General features: G+C 44.2%; 2 protein-coding genes across 2 annotated transcripts; both read left to right on the top strand.

The window, feature by feature from the left end:
* Positions 1-1,082: 1,082 nt before the first annotated feature.
* Positions 1,083-9,720, top strand: LOC308404238 (ribosomal biogenesis protein LAS1L-like). The gene has a single exon (XM_080894184.1). The coding sequence runs from the start codon at positions 3,685-3,687 to the stop codon at positions 5,320-5,322; it is 1,638 nt and encodes a 545-aa protein (XP_080750310.1). The 5' UTR covers positions 1,083-3,684; the 3' UTR covers positions 5,323-9,720.
* Positions 9,721-16,023: 6,303 nt separating this feature from the next.
* On the top strand, positions 16,024-17,220 carry LOC308404164 (fatty acid synthase-like). Its single transcript, XM_080894068.1, has 3 exons — positions 16,024-16,212; positions 16,653-16,904; positions 17,032-17,220. Exons 1-3 carry the CDS (start codon positions 16,039-16,041, stop codon positions 17,167-17,169), a joined length of 564 nt encoding a protein of 187 aa, XP_080750194.1. The 5' UTR covers positions 16,024-16,038; the 3' UTR covers positions 17,170-17,220.
* The last annotated feature ends 2,022 nt before the right edge of the window (positions 17,221-19,242 follow it).

The following is a 19,242-nucleotide window of genomic DNA, read 5'->3' as shown; positions in this document are numbered from 1 at the left end:
TACCTATCAATCTGTGAGCATTTCTCAGAGGCTGCAGCAACTGCAGCTTTTGAGGAAGTTGCAACAGCACATTTGTGAATTCTCACGCGTAGCCCTACAGGAACACCCACAGTTACAAATACCATAGCGACCAACATCAGTGCTACTACTGCCCACAGTTCATGTAAAGGAAACATAACGGTGTCATACAATAAACTACAGAATCAGCATTGTTGTCTGTGAAGGTTCTCAGTCATTCAGGTCATCGTAGTCAAAGGAGCTTGTAAAGAAAAGCGTCTGGACTTCTTTAAGTTGCTTGAAGACGTTTCACCTCTCATCCGAGAAGCTTCTTCACTTCATCAGCATTGTTGCACAACCGTGTATTCAATCTTGTTACCCTTCTTTAAAGTCCACCACCTGTGCTGCAAGTGAAGTTGAGGGCAACTGTGGCTCAGGGAGTTGGGAAGCACATCTGTAACCGGAAGGTTGCCGGTTCGATCCCTGGGCTCTCTGTCCTGGTCGTTGTGTCCTTGGGCAAGACACTTTACCCTACCGCCTACTGGTGATGGCGCGATATGGCAGCCTCGCTTCTGTCAGTCTGCCCCAGGGCAGCTGTGGCTACAACCGTAGTTGCCTTCACCAGTGACTGAATAGTGGCATTGTAAAGCGCTTTGGGTGCCTTGAAAAGCGCTATATAAATCCAGTCCATTATTAACACATTGGAAGTTGTGGCACTTCTCATTATTTGACGTGCACAGCCGCTCTGTGTGAGGGTCAAACATTTGTTTATTCAACACCTGTGAAGGTATCAGAAATCGGCTACTGAGAAAAAATGCATAGATAGCAAGAGAAGCAAATTAAAGCACTGCACGTGCTTTACGTGCTATGACATGCTGCACGTCATAAAACCCAGTTTCTTGATTAACATTTTTAAGAGTTAAGTTGTAATACTTTTGTGCATTATTAAAACAAATCCTAAAATTCTGTATCACTGTGCTGTTACGAGAAGGTAGCTTGAATGTAGGTATCTGGCCCTGTGTAAATCTTGAGCATGAGTGATGTTGTGGGACAGTGCACCAACTACACAGGTACAGTGGCGTGTCTAGAAAATTTTTGTTGGGGGGGCCAGGTAGGGGCACAGATTTGGAGAAGGGTGGCAGATTTAATTGGCAGATAATGTTTTAAAAAAAAATTCTACCAACCCTTAACCATAATTCAATAATCCTATAAACCTAATAACCAAATGCACTTTTAACTCTTATTAGAATGAGATTTTAACCACTACGGTGCAAAGTTTTTAGATACTGCGTTGATAAAGTACAAGAGATACAATCAGTGCTTTGTCAGTGTTTACTCAGCATTCAAGGACAGCAATATTTGCATAGTATTTTTACTGACATATACTGCACATATGTTTTGGGCAAAAACATTTTTGAATATTAAAATACGAACATTTGTAGCAAACAATTGACAAATTAGCCATTCCAATGCAAAACTTTCTCTGCCTGTTAAAAAAAGAAGATAATCTTCTCACAAACTGGTGTTTGATTTTGAAACAGGAAAAAAGTGGAGAAACAACTGAAAAGACTAATATTTGAATAAAACCTGAAAGCAAGTAAATACTTTCTATGCTGCCTTATGGTAAACTTTGGTAATATTGATAAAGAACAACACTGGCTGATGATGAAATACATTCAGCTGGCATGGTGACACTGCCAGTATAACCTGCAGGGCTGGACTGGGACAGAAAATCGGGCATTTTGACTACAGACCGACCCACCAGGTATTAAAGCCATAAAGCCTTTGAATGAAAACAAACCCTGTTGTGACAGTGATGTACAGTCTTTTTGGTATATGTATGATTTCTATACATTTTACGTCAGATAAAAACTTTGGTTGTAAGATTTAGATAATTATTTAATAAAAGCTAGATATTTTAAATGAGAATAGGAAAGAAAAGTATTTCTTTGTGCCCCCTTTCCCTGTTAATGCCCTACCTGGCCCCCTGGCAAAACTTTGCTAGACCCGCCCCTGCACAGTTACCAGCTGTCAGCTACATAAAAAAGGATCCTGGTGGGTGGTCTTCACGTTTCCCTCTCACCAGATATCCAAACCGACATCATGACCAGCAGCTTTACAGCTGTGGCTCCAGCAAACATCAGCTGATACTAGAAATTAATATTAAATAAATTCTAACAACAGCCGATCAAGCTTAAACGTGCTGCTGTTGTTTAGCGCGACATCTGCTGGTTTCGTCTTTCTGGCGCAAAGTGGGCGATAAACAAACAAGAGAGAAAAGCCGATCAGCTGATCATCGATCAGTTTCATGATTGAAGTAGCAACAGGAGAGGGAGGATGAGAGAAGAGGCAGCTGTGCAGCGTAAAGACAGAATAAATCCAGCTTTGTGTCTTTTTCCATTCTAGCTGAAGTTCGGGACAAACTGCGTCTCTTCTCAGCTCAATACGAAACGTGTAATATTTTCTCTGATTGAGGGACCATTCCATTTTTTTAAGGAGCCGTTGGCAACTCTACTAACTAACCTTATGAATAAAATAAAGTTCACTATCAGTAACATCATAGCAACCGAACAGCTGTATAAAAACTCCAAGCTGGCTAGAACGCAGTATGAGTTATTGCAACTGACAGTAAAAAGTCAGCACAACGAAAATAAACTCCACCTAAACTTAGTTCATATCTGACCCAGATAGACTGCAGGTCATAACTTCTTACCTGAAGTTCAGTTCACCTGACACTCGGACTGGCGGCTGCCTCGGGGCTCTCCTCCTGCCTCCCCTTCCCTCATCCACCTGCTGCCTCTGTGGAAGCCCCGCCATAGCCACCACCAAACAACGGAGTTATTTCTACACATCGACCTGCATCTGGCCAATCCACCACCTCTCATTGTTCATGCCCTTACAAAAATAAATAAAAAATAAGTCAAATAAGCCCGATGGCCAGTCCAGCTATGTTAACCTGCAACCAAATCTGCAGCTCCATACAGCAATGTTACGACTTAGATTACATCTTATAACTCATAACTCTTATGTTAGCTCCCCTCTGTAGCATACTGTCTGAAATATTCCACGGCTGCAATAATTCTTTAAGTGTTATTTTTTCCTTGGTATTCTAATTTCGCCGAAGTTTACTAAACTCAACAAACTTAATATTACTTACCGGGACATTTATTCTGTCCTCATTTTCTTTCACCGAAAAATTGTTTCCTGCAGTGACGTCTTTCGTGCTTGGCTCTCCTACCTTTGCTAACGTGATGCACATAGCGCAGAAGCCGATGCTGCATTCACTTACACTCGGATATCTGAGCGTCACCGTGAAAACATAATCGGACATTTGATATTTGATTGAATTTTATTGTTTTGCCTTTGGGGTGGCACCTGGGGTGGCCAGTCTGGTTGGGGGGGTGGCCTGTGCCCCCCCAGGCCACCCCGCTGGACACGCCATTGACCATAGCCAAAGAAAGCTCGTTTATGACCAGCATCATGTAAATAAGCGCTCTGAACGTCAGCCACAAACGAAGCCGAAGAAAACGTTAGCATCATTTCCTGGTTGCTGTGCGACAAGCAACTGTAAAACTCGAAGCTCTGAACGCGGTCCTCTGTCATATAAATCTGCGAGTGGTCTCTGCGTGAGGCGAGCGGCTTTTCCCGGTGAGTGAGAGATTGAGCGTGAGGTCCGGAGAGCGCACAATGAATAAAAAGGGCTCTGAGAAAACACGCCATGTGGTAGCCTGGCTTAACAAAGCGGAGTGGGATCAGGTTCGGGACTACCTTTACTCGATGGACTCCTCTCTGCAGAGGTTTGCGTTAGAGAGGATATCGGCTTGGAGGGCCAGGTGCGCTGATAGTTTTCCCGTGGCCGTGGACTGCACAGCAGACCTCGTGCGCTGCCAGGTGCGGGACCGGTCCGGACAGCTTACCGGAGATGACTTGACCCTGATGTACGGGACGGCCCTGGTAAGATTTTTTAATCTTATCACGGAGCGCCAGCAGGGGAGAAAGGCCCCGCCGCTGAGGCAACTGGCTGGAAACTTGAACATCCCCGAGTGGGTGGTGGATCTGAGGCACGAAATCATGCATGGGACTCTTCCTTCTTTGAAATGGTGCCGAAAGGGATGTAAGGTGGTCCTGGAGTGGCTCCAGCAGGAGTTTTGGTCCAGACAGCTGGGAGGAGGCCCCGATGAGCAGCTCGTTGCCAGGCAGAAAGAAGTGGATGCCTGCAGAAACGCTCGGGAGCTGCTGATCTCTTTTGAGAAGGACCAGTACCAAGCTTTTGATGATGGGTCTCCTGAAGACAAGGGGAAGAGCTTGTGGCAGGCCCCCTTAGCAGACATGAGTTCGTTGCTGGGTGAGATCAAGCAGTTTGCACTGGGGTCCAGGGAGCTGTTGATTGATGTGCTGCTGGAAGACGGTTTTCTTGTTCCTACCATGGAGCAGCTGGAAGCATTAGGCTGTGCAACATCTGACAGTGCCAGTCCCACTGAGCCCAGAGTCCCACAAACCTTCCTGCGCTTTTGGCTGCCCCTGCTAAAGATGCTTAACTCTTCGTCTTTCATTCACCTCTTCCTGGAGAAGCTCTTTGTGGAACTGAAGCTGCTCAGCAAAGAGCCCAACGGTCACAGGTGTTTCTATATTTCTGCATGGATTTCAGAAGTCTTCCTCTGCAACAACAACAAATTTGAATATCATTTTGAGACAAGGTTGCAGAAGAAAGCCAGAATGAAGGACAGGATTTTCATTGACCGCATCAAGCTGAGGTGGCAGCAGCTTCTCTCTGCATGTCTGGATGCCCCCTGCATCAGCACACCTCACCTGATCCAGCTAGTCCTGGATGACATGGAGCATCCCCCCCCTCAGGAAACCAGAGAGAAGCTGTTCCAGCTCTGCTCCATCTACACACAGACAGAGCGCTCAGAGGCCAGCACACCTCTGCAGCAGCAGCAGCCCATATATACTGTGAGTATGCTGCTGGACCAGATGCAACACTCCTCACCGATGGACTCGGAGAGAAGTGAGGAGCGCAAATGGGCAGACGTGCAGGCTGAAAGAGCACTTGCCCTCAGAGGTTCTCCGTGGCAGGTGTGCACTGATAATGTCACATGGAAGAACTATCCCCTTGGTAAAGTTCCTGGACAGTCGGACGACCCGTCGTGCCTCATGGTGGACAATTATTCGATAATGACTGTGTTTGACCAGCCAGTGGAGCTGGAGAGCAGCGCGACACGTAGCAGCATCCCCGGGGCCTCGGCTCCAGCCCGGCCAGCTGAGGGCCTCCTCTGGAGCAACAGCGAGCTCAACAAACTGAAATGTGGACTGAAGCTTTTTTAAGTTACTTGTGTTATTTTTGTTACTTGTGTTATTTTTTGTTTTATGTTAAGCACAAGATTGTTGTTGTTGTTGTCATTCCAGCCTCCGCTGACTCTTGTTGTGCTAGAAGCAGTTTTGAAGCAAAAATACAATATTCAGAAGACAAAATGTTGTGGAATTTTAACCATGAGCACAGTGCAGGTTCAGCAGTTGTGATTGTTTCTGTCCAGTCGAGCTCGTTAACTAAACATGTTGGCAGAAGCAGAAATAAAACTTTCAGAAGACAAAATGTTCTGATTTAAAGAAGGACCAAAGGAAGGAAAGCATAGGTTTTGATTAAGTCTGATAAACTAGAATTATAAGGTATTGTTACATTAAAAGGAGCAAAATGAAATAAAAAGGCTATATCAAAAACAGGTTATAACATAGGAAATGTGAGGTTTTAAAATGAAGTTAGTGTCAGCGTTTTAAGAGAGTGGTAAAATGATGAGTAACGTTGAAGAATATATATAAATACAAGTCTATAAGTCAAGAACATAATTAGGATAAGGCTTTTGATTAAAGAGTCCCAACTATGATAAGTTAGGGAGATGCAGGAAAAGGTGTTTTGTTTCCTTTGCAGAAGATCTCGGCGACCACAGGGGGTGAGGATCCTGGAGGCCCGAAGCCGGATGGACCACAAGAGAGGGTCAGAGCGAGGACACAATGTATTGCGACCTCTGGTGTACCAGAGGTCGAGAGAGGGAGTGTGGAGCAGGGAAATTATTTTACTGCTATTGTTAAATAATCGTCATCGTCACCATTGCATTAATAATATAATCTGCAGCATTGATATTGCATTCAGAGGTTTAAACAGTGTGTGTCTTTCAGAAAGACTAAGTTGCAGAAAGTTTGCATTAATGAAAGCAGAGTCTAAGTTATTCTGAGGAGCAGGTTAGACGAGGCTATTTGATGAGCCTCTGGTCTGGTGGAAGGTCAGAAGTGCAACGGGTGAGATGAGAGAGCATTTGAGGACGACATATACACACACACACTTAGTTAGAGAGAATCATTTATAGGTGAGAGGTTAGTTATGTTTACTCGCAACTGTGAAAGAGGAACAGTTTCTTGTTGTCTCGGCAAGAAAGAGGAAATACCTGGTGTGAATACGTATGAATGGACGGTGACTGGACGGACGAACTGAACTAAGGTTGGACCAACTGGACACTGAGGTAAAGACTGGACTAAGGCTAAGCACATGACTGATGACTGTTCTGTTTTAAGTTCATTTTCATGACATAGATTGGATCATGAGTGGGGAAAACTGAGCATTTTTAGTTTTGTACATTATTTTGACACATGAAATGTGTCAAAATAAAGGGGGGATTTAAGGTTTAAGTTGAAATGGGTTTAGGATCATTTTAGGACTTTTGGGGTGTTTGATGATTTAGATATGGTAAAACTGAGGCAGACATTGTTATTTTCATGTTTAAGTTGAAGGATTAAAATGAACTGAATCCTGGTTAGAAGATAAACTCTTTACACACATAAAGAGCATTTAGATTAAGTAAAGTTAATATAAAGGATAGAGCCCAGAACATGATATCTTGAACCAACTTTGAATAATTAAGGGAACATTAGATGAACACAGTAGATTAGTGAGGTGTACCAGAGAGAGGCTTTTTGTTTTCTATCCTTTACAGGAGAACATTCCAGTAACACAGCGACCACAGGGGTGGCAAGAATCTCCAGTTTCGCAAACAGGTCACATCTGGATTACACGCTGTGGACAGGGCGACCCCGGAGGCAAAGGTGGTGTGGCTGAAGGTGCTCAAACGCAAGTGGAAGGAGCCACGCTGGACTGGTCCATACGAGGTCGTTGCCAGGACAACTACAGCATTCCAACTGAAAGGGAAGGGCGACACCTGGTATCACTGGTCGCAGTGTGCACCAGCACATGAGAGCTTGGTTGAGGAAGAGGCTTCAACCAACACAGGTGTCAACAAACAGAGGCAGAATAAACCCTCTCACCTGTGCAACAGGCCATTCAGTAGTCCACCTGGAAGGCTGAAGAAAGAAGAGCAGCAGCGGAGAAGGTCGTCACGCCATCAGAAAGGGGCAGTGATAAGTTAAAGGCTCCACAAAGAGGGGAGTTTCAGTCCAGAATCTAAAATCTATATAACAAGTCTAGAATACAAAGTTTATATAACATGATGCAAACAACCGAATCAGAGACACGTAATGGGAAGAAACGTATTAAAATGTTCCTTACAACTACATGTGTATTATATGCGATAATAGTAACCATGGCTCTGTTGTCTTTTGTCTGTATTTTGCAAGGCACTCCGGACCCCTTGTCTGAACACGGAGGCCAGTCCAGCCCAGCAGTTCCTGAGACTGTAGGTCCTAAAACAGGATCGCTAGAAAGACAAAAGCGCGAGGGGTCAGGTAAAGGTGATGAATGTCTCAGCAGAAATAATGGCATAGAGTTGAACTATGTTAAAGGGTCTACCAGCTCATTCATGTTAGATTTGTGTGACGTCATTAAATGTACAGGAGCCAGTAGTAGATGGAAAGTGTCAGACAACAGTGGGACCATTTATGCCAAAACAAGATAACTATGCATGTTTTAAGTTCTCTACTGATAATGAAAAGTACAAGGTGGGAGAGATCGATCCAACTTGGTGTGCCGTCACACTTCAGGGACGAACCACCAACAATGTAAGCGGCCCTAGCACGGTAATTGGAACCTGGGCAGGAAGTGGGCTCTATTATTATTGTGGGGAAAATACTCTGTTGGTTCATGTTCCTATAGGAAGCGTAGGGACATGTGCGATGGTGCGATTAGGAGCTCCACTCATGCTGATTGGGAATCAGGTAAAGGCTATTCCACAACGCAACACACGTACTCTAGCCGCCAGACGTCTGAGACATGTTTTGGTCAAAAGAGGGACCCAAGGTACACATGCTTATGATCCTCGCCTGAACTCGCCTAGGGGAGTTCCAGACGAATATAAGCTGGTGAATCCGATAGCTGCAGGATTTGAGAGTATATTCCTTTGGGTAACACCTAATAAGAATGTTGACCGCATTAACTATGTTCATTACAATCTGCTGAGACTTTCTAACCTAACCAGGGACGCCATGATGGGGTTCGCAGAACAATTGGGTCCAAGTTCTCTGATGGGAGTTCAAAATAGGATGGCGCTTGACATGTTATTGGCAGAGAGGGGAGGTGTGTGCTCGATGTTTGGAGATATGTGCTGCACGTATATCCCCAATAATACTGCCCCAGGTGGCTCAGTAACCCGAGCTCTGCAGGGCCTGAAAACTTTGTCTAAAACCATGCATGAGCACTCAGGGGCCTGTTCTTCGTACCGCGCTAAGTGAGTTAGCTGGATGAGATTGTTGACGATTTCGCGTGATCCTGGATCGTTCGGTTCCCCGAAGCCCATCCGGGACTTGCTGTCATAGCAACAGAGCCGTAAGCGTAAACCTGCTGGGGAGCAGGTTTACTTTATGTAAACAGGATTAGATCGCGGCCACGCAGGTATGTCCGCGTCATTCATACGAAAGCAACAGCGATATTCCACCACTGTTTCACCATAAATAAATAACATCAATGTAACTAAAGATAATGCAGCACTTGATCCTTTTATTGATTTCACACAGATACATACAGGTCATTCCCTAAAAAAGGGAAATGTACTATTAACATTCTATTACATGTATGTGATTATTACAGATGTAATTCATATTTCAGAGTAGTAATTGTAAATTACTTCGTGTAATCAAGATGAGAGACCACGGCTATAAAAGCGAAGGTGGATTTGGGAAGTCTGTCGCAGTCATATCCTGTCCGTTTACGCGAGCAACCCATTGCGGAAGGTGCAAGATTGATAAGGAGAGTCCTCAGAATTCAGCGTATATTGCGGGACAGACAGGATCCTTTAGCTCAGCGCGACAGTGTGCTCATAGAGAGATATCGATTTTCCCGTGAGGGTATTATTCACTTAACCAACTTGTTGACGAGGGGGTGCAGGACCACCACCTGTCTTTTTTTTTGCTCTGCCCTTTTCTTGGTTGCTGTTATGAACAAACAAACAGAGTATTCCAGGGTCTCTTTCCAAGAGACGACAAGCAATATAAGTGATAAATATTACCATTCTGTAGAATATTCTTATATTTCACTTTTACTTGTTCCCATGTTCTAGTGGGTCCTGTTGTGGCTCTAATGTGAAAGGGGATATAATATAACATATTATAATATAATATAATGTAATATAATATTGGATAATATGGTGTGATATGATAAATCTACCCTACCGCCTACTGGTGTTGGCCAGAGGGGCCGATGGCGCAATATGGCAGCCTGGCTTCTGTCAGTCTGCCCCAGGGCAGCTGTGGCTACAACCGTAGCTGCCTCCACCAGTGTGTGAATGTGAGAGTGAATGAATAGTGGCATTGTAAAGCGCTTTGGGTGCCTTGAAAAGCGCTATATAAATCCACTCCATTATTATTGTTATTATTGAATTACTTACGAGTTTGATTTGTCAGCAACTTTCTGCCAGCCCTCTCTCCTTGCTTTTGCAGCCTTTGCAGTGTTCCCTTGCGTTTTAATTAAACTCTGAAACTCCTGAAATCCCTCACTCAAGAGTTCTTGCTCTGCTGCCGAAAAATACCGAGCGCGCTCCTTCGACATTTTCGCCGACCAATCAAAGGGTTGCCGATCAATGTTTCTACTATCGATGCGTAGCCCCTGTTGGGCCACCCAGTGATCTCACATTACTTCATCCAGCTGTACTAATCGTCAACAACAGGTGTGTTCGGGGAACCGGAATAGCGAGCTCAGAGTTAGCGCGATGATTTGGTCTTGGATGTTTCATTTGATCTTGGATGTAGTAAGCGACGTACGAAGCACAGGGCCCAGGTATTGAAAACCCGCTGGCATCCTGGATGACATCTGTGTTTGGACAATGGTGTGGCTATATCAGTGATGTGCTCATTGGCTGTATTTTTGGGAATATTGGTCATCGCTGGTTGTTGTATCATTCCTTGTGTCAGAGGATTGTTGGTAAAGATAGTGGCGAGGGTTACGAACCCTGGCTGGGTTGAGGGCATCTACCAGATGAACCTGGAACCCATAGAGTGGGGCAGGGAGTGATACAACATGAAGTATGGTGACATTCCTGTGGGAATGTCAAAAGAGGGAATGTTGGGATTCAGAGATTCTTTTATTACTACCATATAATTTGCCTTATGAAGAATGTATTAATAACATGTTTCACAGTATCACTTATCAGTAATATTTCTTACAGGGTTTATATTGCATTGAATATGTCTGTCATCACATTGACCTTTCTATTTTATAGGTTGAGTTCATTTTATACACAATGCATAAATGTGCTTGGTTAAGAGTTGATGTTCCAGTCTAGAAGGTTTTAAGCTTCACTGGTGAGAGTGTCCAGATGATACATGTTGAGGGGAGATGAGAACATAGCAGGTTAATTGCATGCATGCTTACAATACACATAGTCAGGTTTGAGTGAAGGCCTAAGCGTCTTCTACTCCAGTCTGAGACTGGCTGCTAAAGTACTTTACTTAGTGATTAATGACGAGGGTCCAATTATTAGCTCTCAGAAATGCTAAGACCTGAAGTTATTACCTTAAAAGGCAAGTAATGAAGAAAGGAGAAGTTATATGTCAGTTTATAGTTATTAAAAGTATATGTGATGTACCCTTGTTTGCACGAATTGAACTTTTGTCCATCTGTCACCCTGTATTTTTGAACTGTATTGACGTAGGTGTGATATGTTATCCTATAAAACCAGAACCCAGTGTATTTTTGTCAGAGCAACCCATTCTGTATGCTGACGGCTGGTTGTTCTCCTGTGATAATAAAACTCATCGTTTGATTGCACTTTTCCGGAGCCTCCGTTGTTTTTTGTCTGGTCTGAAGTTGATCGATTTCGCAACAGTATGCACAAATATGACCCAAGATGGGACTCGCCAACCTGGATTGACTCAATAGGAGTTCCCAGGGGAGTTCCAGATGAGTATAAGTTAGTTAATCAGATAGCGGCCGGCTTTGAAAGTGTGTTTCTATGGATAACTCCGAATAAAAATGTCGATCGCATTAACTATGTCCATTATAATGTGTTGAGACTCTCTAATCTCCCTAGGGACGCGGTAGAAGGCCTTGCGGAACAATTAGGCCCGACGTCGTTAATGGGAATCCAGAATCGAATGGCCCTGGACATGTTGTTGGCTGAGAAAGGTGGTGTCTGTGCCATGTTTGGGGACATGTGTTGCACGTTCATACCCAACAATACTGCACCAGACGGTACGGTTACTAGGGCGCTTGAGAGTCTGAAAATGTTATCTAAAACCATGCATGAGCAATCAGGTGTGAACACTGGACCGGGAGACTGGTTCACGTCTGTCTTTGGGCAATGGAAGAGTGTTGTTATGTCTGCCATGTTTTCTTTTGTTGTTTTTCTTGTCATATTGATGATTGGATGTTGTCTCATCCCTCTGGTCCGGCGGCTTTTAGTAAAGATGCTGGAGAGAGCCCTGAGCTCAGGCTCAGCAGGTTCAGCTGCGCCGGAGTCCATGATGCCTTTGAGGGAGATTGTAGGCTGGACGGAGGAGTGAGACAAATCCTGGTGTAAGTTGGGCTCGCAAGCGAGCCCAAGAGGAGGAGTTGTCAAGAAAAACATGTAATTTCACTGCCATTATTTCATTATTATTTCATTAGTCTGCATCACTTAGTATCAGTTGATCATCACCATTATCATGTATCATTTATCATTTAGTAAATCTGCTTAATCTTGTATTCCAGAGCACGCAGAATAAGACACATTCCTCTGTAATATTCTATTATGCAAAAACCACCAGCATCTCTGTGGCTCCAGGCGGCCCAAAGTAAAGTCAGATGAGGACAGCGACCTTTTGTTGGCCTGGACAGACAATCTCACAAACTGCACACTCGGACACACAATTGTTTAGACCAGATGTTTTCCCTCATCCATATCTGGGAACATAAAGCCTGAGAAAGTGTTAGGTTTCTGAGAAGCTGAGTTCTAGGAAATGTTCTGACGTCATATTAGGCTATAAAGCTTTCTGTAACGAGCAGAGAAGATCGAAGACCGGCTTCCCACACTGTATAACTGTGTGTGTTTAATAAATCACTTTTTGGACACTTCTGGGGACTCTGTCTGTGCTTATTTTTCCTTCCAAATAAAAAGAACCTTTACAAAAGAACTGTGCATTTCGTGTTGTTAAGACTGTTTCATCTGGGACCATTTTGCAATCTAACGCAAGCTTAATTAAGGATTCTGTTTGTTTTATTCCTTCTAAGCCCAAATGAATTTCTTGTGAATCTGTCTACTGTGAGCCTGGTGATTTTGTTACTGATGCCTGACTGCCAACTGTATAAAACAAAAAACTACACACAATATTCGAAGCACATAGCGCACAGTCGTAAATTCACCCTAATTTTGGTATGATCTGAGCTCAGGCACTGGGTGACTGAGCATAGCACTTACGCATGTGAGCGAGGGGGGAGAAACTGCTGCAGGAGAAGCGTAGACAGGCAGACAGAGGAGAGCTTAAGTTTGACCAGGTACCAAAGCAAATCATTCATACTGTACAAATAATGTAAATATGACGGTGTATCACAAAAGATTGATATCAAACTGATCACTTGACCCATATTACGTTACTTGCTCTTGGAGTGAATCAACAAATGGGGAAATGAAAATCCGAACAACAACAATGATGTTTTTTTAGAGAGTCTTAGCTTACATGTGTGTTTATTTCATATTTTCAGTTGTTTCCCTCCACGGCTAAACAAAGCACTGTAATCGGTTTCAGTTATGTACTGATGAACACAACAATTGACATAAGTGGCTTCTTTCAAAGAAAAAACTCAGGTAGATTTTATTTTATATATTATGCTTTGTATGTTGTTCAGTATATTTCTATGCAAAACAAGAGGAATTTCAATACACAGCAGTATATTCACAGCTGAAACCAGATATTTACATACACTTTAGGGAAAAAACATAAAAACATTTTTTTTTCTGTTAAACATCAATTTAGAGTGAACTTGCAACTAGAAGATCACTGGCTGCTCTCTGCCCAGCATGGAGGTCACTGCAAACTCTCGGTACCTCAGCAGAGCTGGCAATATCATCAAGGACTACTCTCACCCCAGCAACCAACTGTTTGAACTATTACCGTCAGGCCGACGGTACAGGTCACATAAAACCAGGACAAACAGATTCAGGGATAGCTTCTTTCCCAGAGCTATCACCGTAGTAAATAAGAACAAAAACAATTGAACCTATTCCATACCGTCACTGTCATTATATTATGCTGCTATTCATACTGTCATTATATTAATGCTGCTATCCTGTATATATTGTACAAACTATTGTTTGAGTACTTACGATTGTTTTTTTGTACTTTTTATATTTTACATTTATATTTATTATTGAAACTTGCACCAAGGGAGTGGCACTCCAATTTCGTTGTACTCTGTACAATGACAATAAAGGCTATTCTAACTTGTTTTGTTTTAGATAAATAAATATTGAAATATCTTTTGAATTAGTTAAATGTCAGAATATAGAGAGAGAGAGAGCTGTCTATTATTTATCACTTTCATCAAATTTAGGAGTACATATACACTAAGTTTATTGTTAATTAAGAAGAAAACTGCAGATGATTGCATTCTGATCTTAAGCAGCCTCTGATAGGTTAGTAGAGTCGGATTTTTTAGTAGAGTCCTCTGTCCTCTGCTGGATGTGTTGGAGAACACTTTCAGCCCTCTGAGGACTGCATACCACTGCCTGAGCCAAGCCAATGTGCCACTAAGCTCCAGCCAGTGTCCACACTGCCAGAGGTCTCCACACATGCTGGTTCGGTGTCTGTCTCCGCTGAAGGGTCAGAGGAACCCGTTTGAGCTGTCTGTCTCGGCTGGAGGGCCCAAGGGGCCCATTCAGCCACCTGTCTATGCTGAAGGGTCAGAGACCTGTTCGGCCTCCTGTCTCCTTTATAGTCGAAAAAGATGTGCTCCTGGTGCACTGGCCATTGCTGCTACTCAAATCGAGCGTGGACCTGGACCTCCAGCAGGCCCCGGGGACCTACGTCACACCTTGCTCTTGTCTCCCTTACAGCTGAAAAAGGTCCATGCTTGTGCCCTGGCCCTTCTGAAATTCCCTCTCCATTTAGCCGAGGCAGTGAGTCGGCCTCCTGTCTCCCTTACGGTCGAAAAAGATGTGCTCCTGGGCGCACTGGCCCTGCTGCTACTCACATCGGGCATGGCCCTTGCCCTCCAGCAGGCCCCGGGGACCCACATCCTCCCCTGCTCTACTCCCCCACTAGCTTCTTCTCCTGCAGTTACCCTCCACCACATATCCAGCACATATCCAGCTAACCCTAACCCACTACAATTCGTCCTGATTGTAGCACAAGTGGAACCAATAAGCAGGATTCATTGGCAAGCAGACAACCAGTTCCAACTACTGGGAAGAACCAGTGCGATGCATTTTGTGGTACGCGTCGTGGTAGCTCCTGCTAGGATTTAGGACAGACCTGAGGCTGATGGGAAGGATCTGGGTGTTGCAGGGCCGTCCTGGCTGACACGGCGCTGCGTGAAGCTCTGGGATGCTGCCTCTGGACTGGCACACTGGGGTGGTGGTTCCCCTGTTTAAAGACCTAGACCTGAGCGTGTGCTCCAACTGTCACACTCCTCAGCCTCCTCTATGCCAGGGTGTGTCTGTCAGTCAGGCCTCTGATTCAGGAGGAAGCAGTTTGTGTCCTGGTCATGATCACTGGAGCAGCTTGTTATCCTCTCGACTGCAGGGTCTGTGGGAGTTTGCACAACCAGTCTACATGTGGTTTGTGAGGCTTCTACTTTTGTAGGATCTTCATCTTACAGTACAAAGAGCCTTTGCTGCAGCTGTTGTTGTGTTTTGGCGCCTCATGGATAACTTTTCATGTCATTTGAGTTTCAGGCTTGTTGGTGTTGCTGAGCTGTGTGCATCGTCTGCGTGGGTGTCAGCATAATGGGGCTCATATTAAAATGACTTTACAGTCACAGAGAAAAACTTTAAAACACAAAATCAACACTTTGAACCATCGTGGAAACTACGTGTCCTTACTTGTCATCAAATGATGAGTGTGCGTCCTCACCAGGTGTCACAATCATGTGTATCAAAACGTGTGTAACTGTTAAACAGCAAAATGTGTTAAAGCTGAAAGTCTGACTGTTCAAAGGTGAAACTACAAACACTTGTACATATACAGCTCCCTCCATAATGGCCTGAGGAAAACCAAAGACCTGATGTGATTTCATGTTTTCTTTGTTTCACAGTTTAAAAGTTTGTGGTTCTGTTCTCAGACCTTTGTCACTCACATGTTGTGCATCAGCTGTTTATGTCACTGTGCAGCCAAACTAACTCCCCTCATGTGTTTCCTTTGCAGCTGCTCCTCTGGATAGCATTGAGTCCCTGGCTGCCTACTACGTGAGCTGCGTCAGGCAGGTGCAGCCGGACGGCCCGTACAGAGTCGCTGGATATTCTTCTGGTGCCTGTGTAGCATTTGAAATGTGCTCTCAGCTGCAGACCCAGAATCAGCCTGTGGAGTTCCTGTTTCTCTTTGATGGCTCACATTCATATGTGGCAGCGTACACACAGGTCAGAGAAACACTCGCGCATCTTTATTTCATGTATATGCTGTATAGCGTGTGTGATGTTGGTTTTGAAGGATGAGCTCTGGTCACATGATCTGCATGTGAACAGGTTTAACTGTGTTTTTGATTTGCAGAGCTACAGAGCCAAGCTAACACCCGGCAACGAGTCTGAGGCTGAGACTGAAGCCTTGTGTGCCTTCATCCAGCAGTTCACTGGCATTGAATACAACAAGGTATACTGTCTCTGACCCACAGGTTCACACACAAGTATTCCTTTATGTGGCATCAGCGTTAAAGGCCACACAACCTGAGCTTTTGCCTCACGGCGCCTGTAAGGTAAAGATGGTGACTGTAACACAGTCTGGAGCTGCTGTTCCAGCACAGTCTGTGTGTGGTGCAGGTTTGACTCAACAATGATGTGATGTTTGGAGCTGTTATGGAGACTAAAGTAAAACATGCGGTTAAATCAAACCTTCGTACAGTTTCTCACTGAAAGCTGACATTTGTAACTCCTGAATATCAAAACATCTTCATTTTGCATTTTCATATACATAAGATCTGTGATGTTCATTAATTATGTGTCACTTACTTTTCTGAAAACAACAATATCTCCGCGAGCACGCGGTAACGTTTGCTATGAACTTACAGTCGTCTCCATGGTTACATCCTACAGCTTTTGGAGACTCTGCTCCCGCTGTCAGACCTGAATGCACGCGTCAGTGTGGCCGTGGACCTAATCACCTCCGCTCACAAGGACATCGACCGAGACTCACTGCACTTTGCAGCCTCCGCCTTCTACTACAAGCTAAAGGCTGCTGATGCATATGTACCTACTGCAAAATACCACGGCAGCGTGAAGCTGCTGCGCGCCGAAACCAGCAGCGAATATGAGCAAAACCTGGGAGCTGACTATAAGCTCAGCGAGGTACCGATGCACATTTACATCAGTCTGTAGTACTTATCTTCACTGTGCGTGTGTGCGCTTGTGTGTGTTTCTATAAACTCTGTCTGAGCCTTCCAATGTTCAAACTGTGTACTGCGTCTTTCTTCAGGTCTGTGATGGCGAGGTGTCGGTCCACGTCATCAAGGGAGATCACCACACTTTCCTAGAAGGCGCGGGGGCGGAGTCTATCAAGAACATCATTCATAACTCGCTGGCTGAGCGAGCTGTCAAACCAAGGGAGGGTTAAACATCCACCGTCTCTTCACCCTAATTCCTCAGCTTTCCCCAAACTAGACTGTAAATGTGTCGTTATAGGAAGTGTTTGCACTGCTTATGTTTACACGCTACTGTTATCCTAATATCCCAAATGTTAATGGTTAGTGAACCAGTCGACATCCCATCATCTCACAGCTCCATCGATTCCAACTGCAAGTTTTGTTTTTTGTTGCCATATGTTGTTGTTTGCAGAAGTTCATCCCACAACAAAATAACGTGGTTAAAAAATTAATGTAACAAAGTAACAAACACTGACACATTGATTGAATCCTGAATTACATAACATCACTCAAATTGGTGTTTCTGCTCATGCAGACATCAGTAGACAGGCAAACGCGCTGCGACCAGCCTGATGAGCGACTGTGGAGGGAGGGCTGACCCTGCAGCCGTGTTTCTGCACACTAACTACTCGTAACACAAGTTGGAGGCATTTCTTTATTTTGTGATATTTGTTTACTTTTCAGTCATGTGACCACACAGTCATCAGTTACAGTGGCAACCAGCAAATGTTTACGTTGTCAATAAGTTCACAACAAATTAAGTGTTTCATAAACTGTGTTTTAACAATGACACTCGTGTTACTGTAATTTACAGACCAGTTATTTCACTAATTCAGAAGAAAAACTGCTTCTCTTCATGATGGACTGTGTCAAACACACGCTGTTGTTCTGACAGACGCCTGTGACAGAGGCGTCGCTAAGGACCAAATGTGTCTCTTCAGAGGTTAATCAGAGATGTGAATGATCACTGTAACAGTGAGATCATATTTACTGATGTAACCTCTGAGAAACTGTTTCCTTTTAAAGGCTTTGGTCCAGAGATCTAAAACCTCAGCAAATAATCCAAACCTGAGTACAACAGCTGGCCTGAGACCTGTGATTGGGTCAGTGAAGGAAGCTGCTGATTGGAGATGAATGTGCTGAGGAGTCACAGTACGATGGACGTGACAATAAAGGCCTCTGTGTTTTATTGTAACATTTCTGTTATGTTTTGTAGGACTAATAAGGGCCTCAACAGTCGCTCAGTGTTTTCCTTCATTGTAACGAGCCTGTCCCGTTGGATCTATGATTCCTGTGCTTTTGTTGTCGTTACTATTTCTGATCATTTATCTTGTAAATATAGTTTTTGGGTTTTGTTTTTTAGAGGATGGGTCAGTTTATCAGGGACTGAAACACAAATCCTGTTGGCCCAGAAAATTCTTAGTCGCTGTTGGCGCCACCCGACCGTTTAGTTCAGACCATTAAAGTAACGACTGGTTCTATATGACACTTTTCTACATGCAACAAAGGTGGTGATGGAAGGAGGAGAACAAACTTTTTTGTCTGTATTTAATAGCACAATGAAGACCAGACAGCAAAGCAGGGAGGGAGAAATAAAGGGCCTCAGGTCAGAGTTGAACCCGGCCGCAGCATTTACCCCATGACCAGGTGACGTGGTCACCCGCCCGACCCTTACGCACAGCAGTATTTCACTTCAGCTACCAGGAGTATGTGGGTCGAGCATGCAGACTGAACTTTAGCTGCATGTTAGAAAGCCGAGTTTATGAATGAAGGCTAGAACAAATGTCCCGGCTGAAGGAGGAGGGGCTGCAGAGGTGTATAAACACAGGTGGGCGGGGCAGGGCTAGTGTGCAGGATGACTCAGTGACCTACACTGACCCGTGTTGGTGAACATTTTGTTAAAGTTAAATGTTTTCAAGCTGACAAGTAAATTATCCAGCGAGCTAAGTTGAGCTGACCGACGTGCAGTAAGGTTTTCATGCTCTTCACTAACAGCTGATCGCTGAGAATATATCAACAGTAATAATGTCCTGTAATTCCCACGGCTCTGTATGTCACACCTGCGTATGCTTCCCCATCACATTCATCACCTGTTCCTCTGGTGTCTCTGATTGGAGCACGCAGGTGTGTGGAGCAGAGTGAAATCACACACCTAATGCTGTTTTATTCAACCTGGATCTTGGAAGTTTTGATTAACATCAGTGTCAAACATGAACTAACTCTTTGTCCCCTTCAACATTACATGTTGTTTTTTGAAGTAACAG

Source organism: Rhamphochromis sp. 'chilingali', assembly GCF_963969265.1.
Source record: "Rhamphochromis sp. 'chilingali' genome assembly, chromosome: 10".
In the NCBI taxonomy this organism is placed as follows: Eukaryota; Metazoa; Chordata; class Actinopteri; order Cichliformes; family Cichlidae; genus Rhamphochromis; species Rhamphochromis sp. 'chilingali'.
Note: the sequence above shows the minus strand (reverse complement) of the source record. Positions and strands in the feature narration are given on the sequence as shown.

Coding starts and splice junctions, on each gene's coding strand:
- LOC308404238 (XM_080894184.1), top strand. CDS start 3,685: ATGAATAAAAAGGGCTCTGAGAAAACACGCCATGTGGTAGCCTGGCTT.
- LOC308404164 (XM_080894068.1), top strand. CDS start 16,039: ATGTTGGTTTTGAAGGATGAGCTCTGGTCACATGATCTGCATGTGAAC. Junction 16,213..16,652: donor CTGGCATTGAATACAACAAG/GTATACTGTCTC, acceptor TACATCCTACAG/CTTTTGGAGACTCTGCTCCC. Junction 16,905..17,031: donor CTGACTATAAGCTCAGCGAG/GTACCGATGCAC, acceptor GTCTTTCTTCAG/GTCTGTGATGGCGAGGTGTC.